Source organism: Loxodonta africana, chromosome 24 (genome assembly GCF_030014295.1).
Source record: "Loxodonta africana isolate mLoxAfr1 chromosome 24, mLoxAfr1.hap2, whole genome shotgun sequence".
Classification (NCBI taxonomy): domain Eukaryota; kingdom Metazoa; phylum Chordata; class Mammalia; order Proboscidea; family Elephantidae; genus Loxodonta; species Loxodonta africana.
The window spans coordinates 29,540,532-29,556,825 of record NC_087365.1 but is presented as its reverse complement, the minus strand read 5'-3'; the positions used below and the strand labels follow the sequence as shown (position 1 = coordinate 29,556,825).

General features: G+C 46.2%; 1 protein-coding gene across 2 annotated transcripts in view; it reads left to right on the top strand.

Annotated features, from left to right (window-relative positions):
* PSMF1 (proteasome inhibitor subunit 1) overlaps positions 1 to 14,446 on the top strand; it is a 51,192-nt gene extending 36,746 nt beyond the window's left edge. The window contains exons 5-7 of one of the 2 annotated variants that reach the window (XM_064275904.1): positions 6,799 to 6,852; positions 7,854 to 8,012; positions 9,612 to 14,446. In XM_064275904.1, the coding sequence (XP_064131974.1) occupies positions 6,799 to 6,852; positions 7,854 to 8,012; positions 9,612 to 9,705 (307 nt within the window). In that variant the 3' untranslated portion in view covers positions 9,706 to 14,446. Of the gene's footprint in view, positions 1 to 6,798; positions 6,853 to 7,853; positions 8,013 to 8,595; positions 9,003 to 9,611 lie in introns of those variants that run through there. The other variant, XM_003411627.4, reaches the window with a different exon arrangement.
* Positions 14,447 to 16,294: the final 1,848 nt, after the last annotated feature.

Sequence of the window (16,294 nt, the reverse complement as noted above, 5' to 3'; positions counted from 1 at the left end):
AAAATTGGCAAAAGACGTAAAACCATCAGATATAAAAAGCTCAGCAAACCCCAAACAGGATAAACCCAAAGAAATCCATACCCAGACACATCATAAACTAAAGACAGAGATCTTGAAAGCAGCCAGAGAAAAACGGCACATTGCTTACAGAGGAACAACAATTTCGATGAGTGTGGATTTCTCATCAGAAAGAATGGAGGCTAGAAAGAAGTAGAACATTTTTTAAAATAAAGGGGAAAAAGAACTGTCAACCCAGAACTCTTTATCCAATGAATAAGTCACCTTCATTTCTGAAGAATATTAAGAATTTTTAATAAAGGGAAACTAAGAAAAGTCATAGTCAACAGATCTGCTTAAACTGCTAGCAGGTGATATTTGACAAAGGTTCAAAGTCCGTTGAAAGGGGAAAAGACAGTCTCTTTAATAAATGGTGCTGGATATCCATCTGCAAAAAAATGAAACAAGACCCATAGCTCACACCATGCACAAAAACTAACTTAAAATGGATCAAAGACCTAAATATACAATCTGAAACGATAAAGATCATGGAAGAAAAAATAGTGACAATGCTAGGAGCCCTAAGAGATGGCATAAACAGAATACAAACTATTACTAACAATGCACAAACACCAGAAGAGAAACTAGATAACTGGGAGCTCCTAAAAAATCAAATACTTACGCTTATCAAAAGACTTCACCAAAAGAGTAAAAAGACAACCTACAGACTAGGAAAAAAAAAACTTGGCTACTACACATCCAGTCAGGGTCTAATCTCTAAAATCTACAAGATACTGCAAAACTTCAACACAAAGACAAGTAACCCAATTAAAAAATGGGCAAAGAATATGAATAGGCACTTCACCGAAGAAGACATTCAGGTGGCTAACAGATACATGAGAATGCTCACAATCATTAGCCATTAGAGAAATGCAAGTCAAAACTACAATGAGATACTGTCTCACCACAACAATGCTGGCACTAGTCCAAAAAACACAAATAAATGTTGGAGAGGTTGTGGAGAGACTGGAACCACTTACTGCTGGTGAGAATATAAAATGGTACAACCACTTTGGAGATCAATTTGGCGCTTCCTTAAAAAGCTAGAAGTACCATATGATCCAGCAGTCTCACTCCTTGGAATATATCCTAGAGAAATAAGAGCTGTCACGTGAATATGTGCACACCCATGGTTTATTGCAGCACTGTTCACAATAGCAAAAAGATGGAAACAAGCTAGGTGCCCATCAACAGACAAATGGTTAAGTAAATTATGGTATATTCATGCAATGGAATATCACGCAACGATAAAGAACGACGACGAATCCGTGAAACATAACATGGATGAATCTGGAAGGCATTATGCTGAGTGAAATTAGTCAAGTCGCAAAAGGACAAATATTGTATGAGACCACTATTAAAAGAACTCAAGAAAAGGTGTTTAAACACAGAAGAAAACATTCTTTGATGGTTACGGGGGTGGGGAGGGAGGGAGAGGGGAATTCACTAACTAGACAGTAGACAAGAATTATCTTAGATGAAGGGAAGGACAACAGACAATACTGGGGAACTCAGCACCACTAGACTAAACCAAAAGATGAAAAGTTTCAAAACACAACTGAACACTTAGAGGGACAGAGTAGCAGGGGTAGGGGTCTGGGGACCATGGTTTTGGGGGATACCTAGGTCAATTGGCATAACAAAGTTTATTAAGAAAATATTCTGCATCCCACTTTGGAGAGTGGCATCTGGGATCTTAAAAGCTAGCGAGTGGCCATCTAAGATGCATCAATTGGTCCCAACCCACCTGGAGCAAAGGAGAACAAAGAATACCAGAGACACAAAGAAAATATTAGCCCAAGAGACAAAAGGGGCCGCATAAACCACAGACTCCATCAGCCTAAGACCAGAAGAACTAGATTGTGCCCGGCTACCACCAATGACCACCCTGACAGGGAACACAACAGAAAGTCCCTGACAGAGCAGAAGAAAAATGGGGTGCAGAATTCAAATTCTAGTAAAAAGACCAGACTTAATGATCTGACTGAGACTAGAGGAACCCCAGAAGACATGGCCCTCCAGACTCTCTGTTAACCTAAAAGTAAAACCATTCCCGAAGCCACCTCTTCAGACAAAGATTAGACTGGACAGTAAGACATAAAATGATACTCATGAAGAGAGTGCTTCTTAGTTCAAGTAGATAGGAGACTAAATGGGCAGCTCCTGTCTGGAGGTGAGATGAGAAGGCAGAAAGGGACAGGAGCTGGTTGAATGGGCATGGGGAATCTGGGGTAGAAAGGGGGAGTGTGCTGTCACGGTATAGGGATAGCAACTAGGGTCACATAACAATGTGTCTATAAATTTTTGTATGAGAAACTAACTTGAGCTGTAAACTCTCACCCAAAGCATAATTTAAAAGAAAAAGTTTTTTTTTTTTTTTTGGCTAAAGAAATTTCTTCAAACAGAGGGAAAATGATACCAGATGGAAACTTAGAACATCGGGAGTAAAGGAAGAACAAAATAGTAAACATGTAGCTAAGAGGACTGTTCTCTTGAATTCTTGAAAATGTTTGACAATTGAAAACATTGTCTAAAGTATGCAAATGTATTATATGACAACCATAACATGAAGGGGGGAGGGTAAAGGGACCTATGTGGTGGTAAGAGTTCTACACACCACTTGAAGTGGTAAAGTATTGATTCTGTATAGACTGTGAAAAGTTATGTATATTGTAATCCCTCAAAGCAACCACTAAAAAAAACTATACGGAGATATAATAATAAATACAATAAATTAAAATTGAATACTAAAAGGGGAAACAGGAGCAAAAATCAGAGGGAACAATCAGAAAACTAATGCAATGGTAGACCTAAGTCCAAACATTTCAACAATCACATTAAATGTAAGTGATGTCAACACACCAATTAAAAGAGCCTGAGTTTTGGAGATCCCTGGGAGCAAATTGCTTGTGCTGGACTACTAACCGAAGGGTTGGCAGTTTGAACCACCCAGCAGTGCCATGGAAAAAAGGCCTGGCAATCTACCATGAAGATTACAGCCAAGAAAACCCTTTGGAGCTTGGATCTACTCTGTAACAAATGGAGGCTGTGTGTTGGAATCAACTCAATGGCAACAGATTTGGCTTTTGGATTTTTGGCTTTTGAAGTTGGGCAGATCTGGTTTGAATCCTGTCTTTGCCACTTACTACCTGTGTGGCCTTGTGCAAGAAATTTTGCCTCTCTGGGTCTGTTTCCTCATCTGTAAAATAGGAATAATAATAACACCTACCTCAGAAGGCTGCTGCAAAGGTGAAAGAGTGTATGTAAGGAGTTCAGCGCATTTATCTGTTAAAAAGGTAGAGAGATAAATACTTGCTCATATCTGCACAGAATATCTGTGGAAGGACATAAAAGAATCAGGTGACACTGGTTGCCCATGGGAAGACCTGGTGGGCTAGGGGACAGGGACAACAGGGAGGCTTTTGACTGTTACAGGTCCACAATCTCTTATCCAGAATTCCAGAATCAAAAGAACTTTGAAAAACAAAAGCGTTTTTCTTAAGTTTGGTGCTAAAACATGTTTGGTGGCAAAGCCTAAACTGAAGTGGCACGAACCTCTTTATTCTTTTTTTTTGGAGGTTTCATATATTTTTTTAAATAATATTTTATTGTGTTTTTGGTGAAGGTTTACACAGTTTAGGTTCCCATTCAACAATTTCTAGAAAAGTTGTTCAGTGACGTTGGTTACATTCTTCACAATATGTAAACATTCTTATTATTTCCTTTCTGGTTGTTCGTTTCCATTAATGTAGTTTCCCTGCCCCCTTATTCCTCATCTTAGTTTTAAAGTAATTGTTGACCATTTGAAACTCCTTATATCTTCATTTAGCTCAGTTAGGGTGAACAGTCATTCATTTTGCAGCAGAAGTATTAGGGCATTGGTTGCAGGGTGCTGCTTGGAAGTATTACACAATATATGTTGGGTACACCCGTCAGACCTTTCTAAAATATGAAAAATTCTGAATTCCAAAATGCATATAGCCTAAGATTATGCTCCTGTGTCCATTTTTACTCTTTAATTTTGAACCTGGTTAAACATATTACCTATTCAGAAAATGAAATTAAAAAAAAATAACCTTCTCAGAACTAAATTTAGCATAGCTCCTGACACATAGCAAGCTCTCAGTAAATAGTGGCGGCTGCTGTTATTCCGTTCTTCCAGACCTTTACCATCAACAAATCTGTTCACTTCCAATACTATATTTCACCATCACTGCAGACCCTGCGAGTGTTAACTACTTAGATTTTACATCTTAAAAAACTGAGGTGCAGAGGTTTCGTGACAGGTTGCTGCCAACCAGCTAGATAATCCCCAAGCCAGAGTCCAGAGCACACCTTGTAACTCCAGTCCAGAGCCCTTGCTGGTTCTCCAGACCACCTCAGCCAGCAGAAGGGCATCAGCTGGATTTGTGTGCCCAAGACAAGTGTGCTGCTGTTACATAAGGGGGGAGGGGCGCGCAGACAGGAGGATGCTGTGTAGTGTCACAATCCCCCTTAAGTCTCTTAGAGGGGCTCTTGGAGCTGGGACACTGGGGCCCGGCCTACAGGGTTACAGTGGGTCACTCTTGCCTTGAGCTGGTTACCAGATGAAGTGGTAGGGTTTGAGTTCAAAGGCCGTGTATAAAAATTACTTTTTTTTAATCCCTAGAACCGCACTTGGCACAGCCAGGTGCTCATACCTGAGAGATGTGAGGGACTGAGACTTGGCTGAGCGGGCTGTGGAGGGCAAGACAGGCCCCTGTGCTGTTTGTTTTTAAATGGGTTATAATGTATACACAGTGCACGAAAGTGTGCGTGTGTGCCGTGTGGCTGTGCACAGTGTGAGCCTCACAAACACGCTGTGGTGATTTCATGTACACACATTGAGGTGGGCCTTCCCCTCCCCACGCTCTTTGGCCCAACAGAGAAGAGAAGAGATGGCTGCATGTTTCAGGAGCTATCAAGGCTCAGTTCTTCTAGGCATTTTAACAGCCACTGGGTTACTGGTTTAGAAGCTCCCTGTGTTGGCTGCTCCTTGTGGGGGAGTTCATGGAGATGTAAGTTCAAGGGAGATGCTTGCTGCCCTCTGGCACCATCTGGTCTGTCCAGTGAGGAAGAGTGTTGGAGGCTGCCTGAAACTCTGGCCACCAGCTCCATGAGCCATGGCTTGGGCATAGTGACCTAGGTCAGGAAAACTTACTTCCCTTGGAAACCTAGCCACCTCTACCTAAATTGCAAAATCCTTTCCACCCAGTAGGTGGAACTGACTGAAAAGCGTCTACTTTTGGATTCTTTCCCAGTTCTTTAATTAATGGCTTCTTACCTCTAAGCTTAGATCAGCTGCCGTGTACCAGGCTTCCCTGAGGTCTGGCAGGAATCTGCCTGTGCCCTAGAACTGTCAGGTCTGCATGGCTTGCCTGGGTTCCAAGCAGATTCTAAAGCACCTTTTAAAAATCACAAAATCTTTTTGTTTTATTATAAACAAAGCATGCATCCTTTATGGAAAAAAACAGAAAAGTATAAATAAGAAGCTCACCACCCAGCTGTAACCGTCACTGTTTGCACTCTCAGTATGCATCTTACTAGTTTTATTTACATACACACACATTTTTACACAGTTGATTCCCGAGGCTTTTGGAGTCCCCTCTCTCCCACACTTAGCACTAGAGTGTCAGCATCTTCCCCGTCCTTTGTAAACATCTGAAGAACCTCGTTCCTGTTGTCTCTCTGCTGCATTTATGGGCACATCATAATGGGCCTCTGTCCCCATGTAGGCTGATCTTGGCTCCCTTGATTAATGTCTGTGGTGATGCTGAATTCTGTATTCTTTCCTTAGGTTGGACTCCTAGACATAAAGTTACTGAATCAAGGAATATAGAGATGTATAAAGCTTTTAAAAAATAGATATATGTTATTTGATAGATAATATAAAATTGCTATCCAGGAAGCATGCAGTCATTTTGCTCCCAGCTCATGCATTCTCAGTAGTGGGGAGGGAGGTGAAAAAATCTTAGAGATAATGGTTTGTGGTCCTCCAGTGGGCTCCTGTACATAAGTAGGTATCTGTGATATTAATGATCTTTTACATATATATTAAACATTACAAATGTTTTATATATGTTTTTTGTGTGTGTTATTGTTAGGTGCCATTGAGTCAGTTCCGACTCCTAGCAACTCTGTGTACAGCAGAACGACACACTGCCCGGTCAGGTGCCATCCTCCATATATATATAGAAATAGAAATATCTGTGGTATTAAAATGTCACGGCAAGGCATAATGGAAAAAAGATTGAGAAGCACGGTTGTAGCTGTGTACGAGCACCCATCTCATTCCACCCTCGGTAGCTTTTAAATCTTGGCTTTGAGGTTTTAATTTTTGGTTTAGGATAATATATGTCTGATAAAAAATTGTTGCTGCTTTATACAAAGTTTAGAAACTTGAGAAAGGTATGAGTAAAATAAAATTTATCTGGAGACTGTCACTGTCAGTATTTTTATCTGTCTACAGAATTGGGATCCTCCATGTTTTTAGCTTTGTGTTTGGCTCTTTTCACATAATTGCCATTATAATACTATGGTTGTTAATCTGTGCCAAGGACCACTTTGAAATATCCCTTGTGTGATGGTCTCATGCAGGGCTTTCCCTGTCCCCCATACCTGGGAGTGCGTTTGTGACTCGCTGCAGGCGTCAGATACAGGCCCCTGGGAGCCCAGGTGCCCGGCTGCTCTGGGACTTGGCTAATTGTCCCTTGTTTGTTTCAGGCGTGATCCTCTGGGCCCGTTTTCTGTCGGGGGAGAGGACTTGGACCCATTTGGGTGAGTACTGCTGGAGAGGTGACAGCAACATAACTTGCTCTCATGGCTCGTCAGCCCTGGCTCATCTTCTAATTTTAGAGCTCTTCGTCAGTCTTGCATTGGGGTGAAGGAGGCAGGAGGTGAGTGCTCTGCCATGCCCGGAGCTGTGCAGGAGTAATCTGAGCGCTGGGGCAGGGCTGAGTAAGCCCAGCAGGCCGCTCCTCCGTCATTTCCTGGCCTGGGGTGCCCTCGTGGTGGAGTACAGCAGGGGCCCTGGGGTGGCAAACTACCATGAGGATTTATCAGGCACAGGTTGAAGAGCACACTGAAAGGCAGGCTTCAGACTTTGGGCAGTTCAGAGCTCTTCAAAGGTCACCACACTTGGTAAGGGGAGTCTCTGAGCCCCGTAAGACTCTCTGTGCTTCTTGCTGTCACCCTTCAAAGTTATTACAGCCTCTTTATGTGTAATCTTCTCTGAGTGACTCAGACTAGACTTTAGCCTCTGCTGCAGAGTGACCCCAAATTTAATTGACTGCAGCACAACTTGAACCATGACCTCAACATTTGGGGAATGTCAGTTCATTCACCCTAGTTTGAGCACATGGAACTATGCAGGGGGAAAATTTCCTCAGGAGCCAGACGGGCAACTCATAGGCCCCTTCAGGAAATGGCAAAAAAAAGAAAACAAACATCATGAACTGTCTCAATGCTATTATTAGTCCTTAGACCTAAAGTAGTGCCCTGTGGAGCCTTGTGATGGTTCTGCAACAACCCTGGTGAGTTCTGGCTCCTGTTCGTCACCATGTTGGCCCCTCGGGTCTAGGACATGACAGGGATCTTTATGGACTTGGAGAGCCTCTCATGTGGAAAGATGTGCCTTTTGTGTTGTTGTGTCTGCCCGGCTCCTACCCGCACTCAGGCAGACATCCCAGTCGTTCTTGGTCCATTCTCGCCTCCTTTACCTCTTCTCCAAGGGCAGCTCCTTGCCACACCTGCTTACCCATCTTTCCTTCTTACCTCAGGTGTCGGAGAGGTGGGATGATCGTGGATCCCCTGAGATCCGGCTTCCCCAGAGCACGTATTGACCCATCCTCAGGCCTCCCAAACCGGCTTCCTCCAGGCGCTGTGCCCCCAGGAGCTCGCTTTGACCCCTTTGGACCCATTGGAACCAGCCCGTCTGGGTAGGTATTCACTCAGGCACTCTGAGAAGTAGAACCTGATGGCAGCCATAGCTCAGCATGGCAGGAGCGAAGGTGTCTCTGACACCAGGTGGAAAGTTGCCACCTCCTTCGGCCTATTACCTCCATCCCCTCTGCCGAGAGAGAGGAGCCTTCTCCAGGCCTCTGCTTGATGCCTCCCTGGAGCCCTCCAAGAGCTCCCCATTCCTGGGGTCCTCCTTTCCCCCAGCTCCCCTCAGGGGAGGATTCAGAGAAGGAGCTAACACTGACTGAAAATTTAGTGTGTGTCAGAAACTCATTGGAGCCTTATATCAACACTCTCTACTGGTAGATGCTACTATCCATATTTTATAGGTGTAGAAATTGAGGCCCTGAGATATTAAATAACTTATCTAAATTCCTACAGCTAACAAGTAGAAGAGTTAGGATTCACACCCAAGCTGCCTGGCTCTAGAGCACATGCTCTTAAACCCCAAGAACCACCACATCATTCTGGAGGGCAGACTCCGTCAGTTCAAGGCCACGTCTGCCTGTGTGTGCAGGCCCCTCCATCACTTCAACTCACCAGCCCCTCTTTCCATTCCAGACCTAACCCAGACCATCTCCCCCCGCCGGGCTACGATGACATGTACCTGTGAAGGCCTCAAGAATGTAACATCCCAGCCTTCCCTCCGCTCTCCTGGAGCTGCCACCGTTGGCCCTATCAGCAACCGTGTTCCAGCGGGCTGGGGGCGAGGGACTCGGCCCATGTGTTTGCAGGCTGGCCGGGACTGCCTCCCCATCCCCTCCCATTGCCACGGCGCCTGCTGCAGCTCTCCGCCTGGCCGGCTGTAGGTCCCGAGGAGAAGTCTCTCCCCACCAGCTCCTCCCCACCTCCCAGGGGAGACCCCGGCAACACATACCCCTGACCCGATGCAGCGCTATGAGAACAGAACGCGGTTTGGATGTTATTATTGAGAACCAAATGTGAATACAGAAACCATGCTGCCGGTCTCCCGCTCTCCTTTTCCCGTTCACACACGGCTCCTGCCCCTTCACGGGGCTGGAGCATTCGCGTCTTTGGGGATTAAGCCGCCCCTACCCAGGGCCCATTTTTGCTTTTCAGGTGCCTTCCTTTGATAAATTGTGATTGTTCATGACATCACTAAGATGGGTCTCAGTCTGGCTATATAGGTGGAAATGGGTGACTGGAAACCCAGTGGGCCACAAGGACGACTTCCACAGCATAGGCACATTGGGCAAAGGCAGCGTCATTGTGATGGGGGTAAAATCCTCCAGCTCTGCCCATTCTGGGCTGGTCTTCTGGATCTTTCTGGGCCTGGGCATTAGCGGCCCAACAACAAAGGAGCAAACAGACCTGAAGGCTAATCTCATTTTTGCCACTATCTTACTGAGTGACCCTAAGCAAGTCCCTTTGCCTCACAGAGCCTGCGTGACCACCTATAAAATTTGAGGTCCATTTCCTGCTCTAAAACATTCTGGTGTCTCTTTCTGTATATGGCAACCCATAGGAACTGAGGCCAGAGGAAAAGAATGAAGGTTGATGGCTTCGTGTGGCACTTAGCTACAGAGCCTGTAACTCAGTGCCTTTCGTTCCCTCAGGGCACAGATACGCACAGGAGCATGGGCTCCATCTGAGAATGGTGTTGAACTTTGGAAGGAGCAAGGAACCCCAGCGTCTAGAAGCCAGTGGTAGTGAAGCAAGACACAACCCAGGAAAGCGCTTCACCCCCAGGGAGCCCCTGCCACTGGAAGCCTGTGTCTGTGTCCCACCTGACCTTTGGTGTTCTCCGGATCCTTTGCAGCCCGAGACCTGACAGACGTGGTCAGTGATGAACCCGTGTGCTGGAGTGGAAAGAGCACCATAGAGCACCAGGCTAAGAGGCAAGAGACCAAGGCGCTAGTCACTTACGCTCGGCAACTAGCACTTCAGCCATGGGTGGGTCCTCTCATTTCTCAGCACCTTGGGTTCCTCCCCACAAAATAGGATATATTAGTTACCTATAGGCAGGGGGCTACTAGCTTTCTTGAGATTCCAGCTTGTGTTCTGTAGTTTAGGATTGCCTGTCTGCTCAGCCTGCAAATGAGTTAGGGAAACTAAACTGACACATAGGCCCTGGGTCAGTCTCAGATGGAGGCTGGGCGTGGGTGGGGAGGCTAGCATGAGCTCGCTTCCCAGGTATTTCTGGCAGATCATTGCAAGCACCAGTTTAGTAAAAGGCCCCAGAGACAGGAGAGCTGACCAGCTTGAAGCCTTTAGAAATCTCTGCCTTGCACAAAGACCCAGAGGTCAGACAGAGCCACAAACACAATCATCAGTCATAGTCTTCTTCCTCGGGGGCTGGCACATGGGTGGAATGTTAGCTTTTGCTTTGGAATTGGCCTACACCTGCAACCAGAAGAACCTGGGGCAATTTGCTCATAAAGGCATCCTTTATTATAAAAGGAAGCAATTAAAGGACCACCAGACAGAGTAGGGAAGAGAGAGAACTTTTAGGACCCTGATTTTAGTAAAAGACGAAACTTAGTAAGTTTGGCACTTCGATTTTCTAGTAACAGGTCGAAAGGAAAACCCTTTGGGTGGTCATATATATAATCCTGTTTTCTGAACAGAATCAGTGTTTTCCTGAAGCTAAATCCAGGCAGCATTTTCTCTGTGGGTCTCCTTGCATCAAGGACACGGAGGAACAACGTCCTAGACGTTATGTGGGGAAGAAGTGAATGGGGCCTTTAGGAACTTCCTAGTCCAGCTATTAGTGCTTGTTTGGTCTGGGCCACATTCCTCCTTCCAGCTGTGAAATCACCAAGCAGTAATGGGAATACTTTAGGTGTGTGTTTTGTGGAACTTAAAAGCTGGAGGCTTAACAATAAACATCAGCACTTAATGACCTGTTCCTCTTTTTATTTTTTAATAACTTTATTGAGATATAATTCACATACCATTCAGTCCACCCTTCTAAAGCATACCATCCGGTGGTTTTCAGTATATTCACAGTGTTGTGCAGCCATCACCTTATCTGCACCCCAAAACAAGCCCCATCACCATTAGCAGCACTCCTATTTCCCACCCCCCCCAGCCCCTGGCAACCACTAATCTTTCTAAGGATTTGCCTATTCTGGACATCTCTCATAAATGGAATCACACAGTATGTGGCCTTTTATGTCTGGCTTCTTTCACTTAGCATGTTTTCAAGATTCATACATGTTGTACATTTATCAGTACTTCATTCCTTCTTATGGCTGAATAATGTTGTTACAGCACATTTTGTTCATCCAGTCATCAGTTGGTGGACGTTTAGATTATTTCTGGTTTTTTGACATTAATGATGCTGCTGTGAACATCGAGTACGAGTTTTTGTGTGGATATATCTTTTCATTTCTCTGGGAGTAGAATTGCTGGGTGATATAAGTCAATGTTTAACCTTCTAAGGAACTGCCGAACTGCTTTATGCAGAGGATATACCATTTTACATGCCCCCACCAGCAGTGTTGGAGGGTCACAGTTTCTCCACATCCTTGCCAACATTTGTTATCATTTGTCTTCTTGCTTATAGCCACCCTAATGAGTGTGAACTGGTATCTCATTGTGGTTTTGTTGTCTTTTTTTAAAAAAAAAGAAAATTTCGACGTAGGCCAAGCAAGGCAGAGACCAGAGCCAGTCACCCTGGGTGAGCAGACAAGGGCTTTGATAATCACCACCTTGGGCTGACCATGGCTGATGAGCTGCAGGGGAGTTGGCTTTGACTTTTGGAAAAGTTCTGGGCTGGATGTGTGATACAGAACAGGTCCTATCTCTAGGCAAGTTCCCATGACCTTTCCAGGTCTAGTGAGCTCCACGGGCATTACCTTTGGTTGGTTTTAAATTTCTTTGTTCATCGAGTGACTTAACATGTAAAATGAAGGTCTGGTTCCAAATCATTGTCTTTCAGTGCTGAGGTGCCATTAGACCTCTCATACCATCTTTAAGATGCACCAATAGTCCCCACACCCCAACCTTCACTCCCTTGACTTGTCTTCTCCCCAGTTTTTAAGCTAGTATTTCTCCTTTCAGTCATGGACTTCTTCAACCTACACAGTGAAGTCATGAGTCTCGTAAGACACCATCTCCAAGAATGTATTATGCTCAAAATATAGGCTGCCTCTATATTCCTGGATAGATGGTCAGTACCTGTTGACCCTCGAGTAGTTAGAAAAGCCCCACAGAACCTCACTTTTTGGGACCCAGCTTCTTTTGTGGCCTCTCTTTCTACTGTCAATGACATTCTGCTCCTGATCCATGCCCCTCTTCACAGGAGGAAAATTAGGATCCGTGAAGCACTTCATATCCCGTCACCTTTTATTCTTGTCTGCTTTGGTGCACTTCCTGTAAGAAACCAAGGGGAGGAAAGATTCCTCACATGCACAGCCCAGCTTTTTCTGTCATAAAACTTGCATGCTTGCAGCCACTCAACGTTTTGCACCAAAACCCAGAAACCCAGTGCCATCGAGTCGATTGCAACTCATAGCGACCCTCATGGCACCAAAGGAGAGACTCAAAGGCAGGCTTCCAAGCCCCCAGCCCTTGTTTTCCCTTGGGGCACCACAAAGCCTACACACTCCAGCTGTGTTTGGCCTCAAATCTGCCCTGGAGGGTGGATCACAAAGGCAGAGGTGTCAGGCACTGAGCAGTAGTGGCAAGGCCCAGGGGACTGAGGACAGGTCTTAGAATGCAAGGAGCAGCAATGACAAGTTTGACACCCCACTAGTGGCAGGGTCCTGTGGGGGGCGCAAAGTGGAAGGCCCAGTCCCTGTTTGGAGGAACGGTGGGCTGATAAAAAAAAAAAAATTGGGTGTTTTTTCAATCAGCCCACCGTCTAATAGAGGAGGCTGGACATGCCTGAGAGAGGCTGTGTCCAGGTGAGTCGCATAAGGTGAGTGGTGAGAATCAGCGTGATGGGGGATCAGGGGGAGGAGGGAGTGGGCCCTGCTGAGGTGTTAGTCCTTCTGGAGTTCAGCTGCAGGAAACAAGCCATCTTAACTATTTTAAACAAAAAGCTTTAGCCGCAGAGATCGGCAGGATCACAGCCCATTGCCGTGATCTGGGGATCAGGAAATTCCAGAGCCTCACACAGCTGCCTAGACCTGCACCAGGAAATGGATGACCTTCATACTGCCACCTCCACCCCTAATCAGCTCAGTTCCAAATTGAAGGCTCGGCAGAATGCATCTAGTTGTTGGAACTACATCACCTCTTGAACCATAGCTGCAAGGGAGCCTGGGAAAATGTCCTTGCTTCCTTTCCCCATCTTGCTATTCAGGAAGGCACTTTAGGAAGCTGGGACAGAGGTCTGGTGAGCCAATCTCGTGGGCCTTCACCATGTGTCATGATACAGATGGGTCCCACAGCCATGCGTCCCTGGCTTGCCCAAGCCCAACAGTCTGAGATAATTGCTCAAAGCACACATTTGAACATGCTCTGCCCCAGCCCAAACCTGAATCCAAATCTCCAGGCAAGGGCCTGCAAATCCGCTTCTTATGAGCCCCTTGAATGATACATATTATCGGGCAAATGTGAGAACTGAGAAGGGAAAGAAAAACTTTCTATATCCTAGCAATTCAGACTGCAGCAGTAGCATTACTTGGGAGCTTGTTAGAAATGCACGTTCTCAGGCTCTGCCCCAGACCTGCTGAATGAGAATCTGCATTTTAGCAAGCTCCACAGGTGATTCCTGGGCACAGTAAAGAAACTCTGGTCTACAAACTTCAGCTCCTTTTCCTTCACCTGGACCTCAGCTGCAAAGAAGTGAGTCACTCATTCTTGGTTCCTAGTACATTATGTATGATTAATGCATGCAAGAACCCTCTTGTTAAGTTTTCCCCCCACTTACCCTAGTCTCCATTCCCCTGCCCCCATGAGTCACTCAGATGTGTTCCATATATGTCCTTCAGTATATGTGCATCTTTGTAAAATTGTGTGTGTGTGTGTGTATCTTCAAATCATAATGGGGTACTATCCCTTTTTTTAAGACCAGAAAAAGAGTTTAAACAGGTCCAGTAATTTGTTCAAGACCAAGCAGAGGTCTCAGCATCAGGCAGGCATGGGTGTGACTCCCAGCCGCCCTTTGCCAGTGTGTGAACTTCCTCATCTGCAAAACAAGCATCACCCCTACCTGCAGGATTGTTGTAGTAAACCAAAAATGTTTCTTATTAGCAGGTGGTTGGATCGTTCAGTGGTTAAGCTCTTGGCTGCTAACCAAAAGGTCAGCAGTTTGAACCCGGCAGCTGCTCTGCAGGAGAAAGGTGTGGCAGTCTGCTTCTGTAAAGATTACAGCCTTGGGAACTCTAGGGGACAGTTCTGCTTTGTCCTGCAGGGTTGCTATGAATCGGAATCAACTCAGCAGCAATGGGTCTGGTTTGGGTTTTTTCAGTTGGGGCTCAGTGGGTGCCAGCGGTTATTGTTACCGAGGGTGGGTGGGTAGGTAAGGGTGGGTTCAAGGACAAGAGGAGAGGAATGCTGGGCTGCCCCACGATGCAGGAAACAAGCATGTGCCTGGTGCCCACAGTGTTTTGGGCTTTTCCCTCTAATCTCATGTAGTCCTAACAACCCATGAGGCAAACACTATCGGCGGCATTAGGGTGCTGGGCATGCCTCTCTGGGGTGGCAGAACCACAGTTGGAACCTGGGCCAGACTAATCCTAAAGCCAGTGCTCTTTTTAGTAGAACCACTGCACCCAGACTTCACAACCCCTCTCAGGTGAGGAGCATAGGTGCCTGGGCCAAACCCACTCCTGAAGCTGGGAAGCCAAGTCAGGACAAATGTGGGAAAGGAACAAGGCTGTGTAATTTCCAGGACAGCCGAGACTCAGTCTTGTTTGCAAAGTGTGGCTTATGTTTCTGAGCACTTCCACCTACAGTCATGGTGCCCAGGGCACCGAGGTTAGGGGGAGCGTCTGAAACCACCCAGCACAACCTCCACCCTCAAGGGAAGAAATGGGCCCGGAACCCCTCTGTGAGGGTGAGCTTCTGCGAGACTTCACAATGCCCCATGGGTGAGCTCGGGCCCTGTGCAGGGCTTTGTCGCCTGGCCCGAAGTGACGCTCACCTCAGCCTGTGAGTTTAGTAGGATACGAGCTACTCTACATTTAGCAGGTGGGAGAGCCAGTCTACAGCAACTGAGAGGCCACAGGCCACAGAAATCCTGATTCCACGCCCAAGGCTTTCCCATAAACACTGTGTGCAAAACAGTCGGGGGGGGTCCCTAAGTGATAAAAACATGAAGATCCCCTTTCCACCTCCATTTCACCCATCAGCTAGAGTGAATATTAAGAGGATGGTGCCTGACAGGTTCAGCACCCTGGCCAGCGCCCATCCTCTGTGATGCTACCAGAGGCAGCCTTCAGGCCAGATTAGGTTAAATGGTATCTGCAGCTACCCAATGCAGGATGGCCCACTCCTGGGGGCGGGTGGCAGGCATCCCAGGGACCTGGACCTGGGTGTCATGCTTCCCAGACACAGCCCCGCCCTCCTCCTCCCCTTCCTCCAGACTAGAACCACAGGAGCATTTTCCTATAGGCATGTTGGTTCCCAGAGCATAAATTCAAGTGAGAAGCATATGAAGAAGAGGCTTGAGCCATGGTGATCCTGGACAAGTCCTGTCCCCCCTTAGTTTTCCCATCTGCAAAATCGCCTAAGTGGACCTGATTGTCTTTAAGAGCCTACCCAGCTGTGAGGTTCCATGATTCTAAGTGGGCCATGAGCCTGACTGAGTTCAGTACAATCCTTCTTGTCCTCCTCCTTTCCCCAACAGAGCTTCCCAATTTACATCGAGACCACAGCAGTCCACAGCTCAGATCCTTCCACTAACATGCCCTGACTGGCCTGCACAGCATGTTTTTAAATATGAATTATGACTGCTGCTTACCAGCTGTGTGACCTTGGGCAAGTCATGTAACCTGCCTGTGCCTCAGCCTCCTCATCTGTAAAGTGGAGACAATGACAGTGCCCACTCCACAGGGCTGCTGTGAGGTTTAAATCTGCTCAGAGATGTCAAGCACTTAGGAGAGTGCCTGGCACAGAAAGAACACTATATTTTGTTGTTTAAAAACTAGATGATCTAATGGGACAGTTCACTGAAATGTTTAAAGCTGAAATGGTTTCTTTTTACCCAACTGAGCTCTGTTGGATAAAAAAAAAACTCCCTTCTCAACATCTAGGGCCCAAACAATAACTCAGTCCAGTCCAGTTTAAAACTTTGCAACTCACACCCAGTTCCAAGCTCGAGAAGTCTCCTTTGGCCTCTTCGGGG